We start from the raw sequence: 4435 nt of genomic DNA on the forward strand, positions 1-4435 counted from the left end.
CAGGTTGAAGAAGGTGTTGTCCGTGCAGGAAAAAAAACAAAACAATCGAAAAGTTTTCTACCACGTACAGAAAAAATAGGTGTTACCGTTGTCACGCCGGGACACCAAGCACAACGACCCCTATGTATGGGGTACAAGGCAAACGGACAGGTCTTATGGTTGTGAGGCTTATATACATAGCTTTTTTTTTTTTTTTTTAACCGGCAAATTTTATTAAAACACCCAAACCTAACAAGATGCTAGGGAGGGGGATGGAACATTTTACAGTTTACATGTTTTGACTTTCCATCTTTATACACATTTAAACGGGTTTACACACCAGTTCATCCAACGAAATGTGCACTTAGTTCTCCTATGTTTGACCCATGTGAAGACTGTCGATTTGATCATATCAGCCACCACAGCAGGTGAAGATCGAGTTTTCTTGAAGATCCAGTCGCATCGTGCCTTCCATAAGAGCCATGCTGTCCCATAGCAAATAGCAATTAGCGTCCTCCGTTTTTTATGACATGTTCCCCATTTGGAAGTGAATTCCACCAGGTCTTTTGTATGTGTGAAATGCAAGTCAGGAATCTCACACCACCGAATTATCCATTCCCAAACCATCATAGCTTTTGGACAACGGAGAATGACGTGGTCGGTGTCTTCAGGTTCTAATCCACACCAGGTGCATGTGGGGGATGGAAGTTGAATACCACGTCTGATTAGGGTTGTAGCAGTAGGCAGCCGATCTAGAACTGCCCTCCACATAAAGCAACTCACCTTTATCGGGATGTCATGTATCCAATCTATCACCGCCTCATCACTACTTTCATTCCTTCCGTCAATTTGTGATCTGAGTGACCTCACCTGGAATGTACCATCATGGGAGAGATTACAAATCCATTTATCTCGCCTGGATAATGGGTGATGGACTTCGTCCCGAGCAATGATCGCCTCAAGTTGGCTTCTTTCATCAGGTGAGGTAGGGCTTGATTTCCAGTTCCAAACCAGACCATCGGTGGTTATTCGATCAGAGACTTTGCATTTCTTGTGCCTTTCCAATTTATAGAGCTCCGGAAAGGAATCCTTCAGTGTTGCAGCCCCGTTCCACCTATCTTGCCAGAACATAGTGTCTTCGTCGGATCCAACATCTTTAACAAAGACATCATCAGTGTTGATGTCTAGTTCTGCCAACGCCTTACGAATTCCCGCCACATTTTTCCATACACCCGTTAATGATTTTTTGAACATGTAATTTGCCGGTTTATTATATATATATTGTGAATTCCTTTTATGACCCTGCACCATAGGCTTGTTCCGTCAACCTTGAGTCGCCACCACCATTTCAGGATCAGGGCTAGATTAAGTGCCTTCAGCGATCCAAGTCCAAGCCCACCTGCGTTTTTTGGGGATAATACTTTCTGCCACTTGACCCAATTTATCTTCCTCGATTCCTCCGCACCACCCAAAGAAAATTCCGACGAAGCTTCTCCAAAGTTTTAATAACACCTGCAGGGGCAACAAACAGTGAGAAATAAAAGGTGGGTAGACTGCCAAGGACAGCCTTGGATAGTGTAAGGCGTCCCCCTAGTGACAGCGTCTTGGATTTCCACAGGCTAAGTCTTGAGCGGAATCTTTCAATTACAGGGCGCCAGTGCTTTGTGAGGTTCATGTTTGCCCCCACAGGAACGCCTAGGTATGTGAATGGGAGTTTAGCGGGTTCACATCCAAGTGGTGCAGCAAAATTAGCTTTCTCTAAGAGGGTAATTGCCCTATATTTCTAACCTCCATTGGATTGTGGGTCGTTAAGTGTATTGAAATGATATTAAAGACCTCTAGATGTGCAAATCTTGTGGAACTATGAATTGCTGAAATTGATGTTGTTCAACACACTCAGAAAGGAAAAAAAAAACGGGTTGGTTCTCAAATAGTACCAACCATAAGCAAAAGGGCACCCTAAAATTGCAACCGATGAGAAAGAATAAATAACTATGTCAATGGCCACAAGGGGCAAATTCAAACGATATGTTGCGCTAAAATTGGATAGACGATTTTGATTCAAAACAAAATCCAAAAACCATTTCAATGAACAAAAACAACCTAACAATATATAATTTTTTTCCATTAAAATAACCTTCTATGATATACAAATTTGCCTAAAGCATCTGCAAATTGCAACTACACGTTTAAGTCGTCACCACTGTGTACTCTATGTAGAGAGCTAATCAATAGCACTCAACCATTTCATGAAGGCATAAGGAACCAGCAACAGATCTTATACAAGTTCACTAACGAATTCACATCCAACCAGAAGACTTATAAGAAACTTAAACATGGAAAATGAAGTTATGGATACCCAATTCTAAAAACCAAACTTGTTCAAATAGAATCAATTGTTTGATAACAAAATATAACCAATTCATAATCTGATACCCACATAGTTCATCGAGAAAGATGAAATTTTACAATGAGTAAACCCTAAACCCCCAAATCTAAGAACTAGTAAATTTGGTAACAGCCTTCGTCCCTTCCGAGACAGCATGCTTTGCCAACTCCCCTGGCAAAACCAACCTCACCGCTGTCTGAATCTCCCTCGACGTAATTGTCGGCTTCTTGTTGTACCTCGCAAGCTTCGATGATTCTGAAGCAAGCTTCTCGAAGATGTCGTTAATGAAGGAATTCATTATACCCATGGCCTTGCTTGAGATCCCGATATCAGGATGAACCTGCTTCAACACCTTAAAGATGTAGATCTTGTATGTCTCCACATTCTTCTTGCTTCTCTTCTTCTTCTTGTCGGCGGCACCGGCGCCAGATTCCTTGGGAAGCTTCTTCCCGGCCTTTGGTTTTTTCTCGGCAGGGGCTTTTTCAGCGACGGCGGCTTTCTTCTCCTCCGCAGGCTTCTTCTCAGCTGGCTTCTTCTCTGCTTTTGGCGCCATTGAAGGTATTTGAATTTTAGAGAAAGATAGACTAGAGAGAGAAAGATTGTTGTTTGTGGGATGTGATTGTGATCGGAGGTTGGCGTTATATATTAACTGAGACGTGTGATCTGATTGGTTGATTTTAATTGACTCGGATCGCCAGTATTTTGCATCTGAATGGTTTATATTTTAGGGAGAAATATGTCATTGCACATATTTGTTTCCTTAGTTTTATACTACTACTAGTATTATTTGTAAAAGAAATCCCCTAATCTAATAAATAAGTACTAAATTGCCACGTGTTAATCTCCCAGCCCCCTAAATCATGTTTTTCCGCTTCAAATGCCCTTCAATTCCTGTACACGCAATAAATATAAATATGCAAACAATATGCAAAAATCGTAATTCAAATTTCAAATAGGTGATATCCAATAAAATATGAAAGTTTGTTTTTTTGTAATTGGAAATTGATTAATTTGCAGTGATAAAATCTCATGCTCCAAATTTACCTCTGTTTTTTGACACCGAATCAGCATAACTTTTGGAAACTCATCGAACATTAATATTTCTAACAACCTTTTGGCAAGAAATCTCAAATAATAGCAGAGTTCCAGTACCAAGTAGTCTTCATCTTCAACTCTGTTTGTTTTGATGCAACCAAGAAAATACAAGGTCAGTTCATGATACAACAAACCTCTGACTTTTTGGTTGTCAATTTTTAACACAAACATGTTATAAATGTATTTAATTAATATTGTTGGTCTATGAAGAAAGATTAGCTCAAGAGTGACTATAAAGTAAAATCAACAAACAAATCTAAACAGAAAGAATCGTAAATAGCCTCTATGAACATTCTCTTTGAACCAATTAGTATCAACAAAAAACCTTATTTAACAACAAAAATGAAAAAATTAGCAATGTAAGTCATAATATCAACAAGAAACATACCAGTATACTTTCTGTGTTTACGAATATACGCACAATCAAGTAATCTTGGAGATAAAATGAAGCGGATGCCAAGAGGAAAAGCTAGGGTTTTCGATTAGACTGAGATTTCCAATTCACGAATTAGGATAAATGAAATGGATAGTATAAATTTGATAGAGAAAAAAAAATTCGGTGAGGAATCGGGCTGCCCTGAAAAACGACGGCGAAAAAGATCAAACCACGGCGATGAGTTTATGCTGTCTGAAAATTTGTTGAGTTCCATCTTCTGATTATCGTATTTGGCATCTCCGGCTTGAAGGTCTCTTTGTCCGTTGCCGTCAATCTGGTCATCTTCGATAACATTTAAGTAGGTGCAGATAGATAAACAACAGAACAAAAATAATGAAACCCAATACAACAACTAAACCTACGAAGAAGTACGGACTGTTTACTTTGGATTAGATTCCTAGATGGATTAGAAGGTGAACAGTTAGATTTGTTATGTTTAATGGAATATAAAAAGGCATTTTAAAATTTTATTTATCTTTTACATAGTTATTAATTACAATATTTATATTATATAATAACAATACATGCATAATATA

The 4435-nt window shown here is 38.8% G+C and overlaps 2 protein-coding genes across 2 annotated transcripts; both read right to left on the reverse strand.

The window, feature by feature from the left end:
* Positions 1-291: 291 nt before the first annotated feature.
* Positions 292-1233, reverse strand: LOC145057910 (uncharacterized). The gene has a single exon (XM_079005822.1). It carries the CDS (start codon positions 1231-1233, stop codon positions 292-294), a length of 942 nt encoding a protein of 313 aa, XP_078861948.1.
* A 1109-nt stretch (positions 1234-2342) lies between these two features.
* Positions 2343-2990, reverse strand: LOC145093806 (putative histone H2B.1). Its single transcript, XM_079032062.1, has one exon. The coding sequence runs from the start codon at positions 2919-2921 to the stop codon at positions 2475-2477; it is 447 nt and encodes a 148-aa protein (XP_078888188.1). The 5' UTR covers positions 2922-2990; the 3' UTR covers positions 2343-2474.
* Between the last annotated feature and the right edge of the window lie 1445 nt (positions 2991-4435).

The sequence above is a fragment of the Lactuca serriola genome, chromosome 1 (genome assembly GCF_051521515.1).
Source record: "Lactuca serriola cultivar US96UC23 chromosome 1, Lser_US96UC23_V15, whole genome shotgun sequence".
In the NCBI taxonomy this organism is placed as follows: domain Eukaryota; kingdom Viridiplantae; phylum Streptophyta; class Magnoliopsida; order Asterales; family Asteraceae; genus Lactuca; species Lactuca serriola.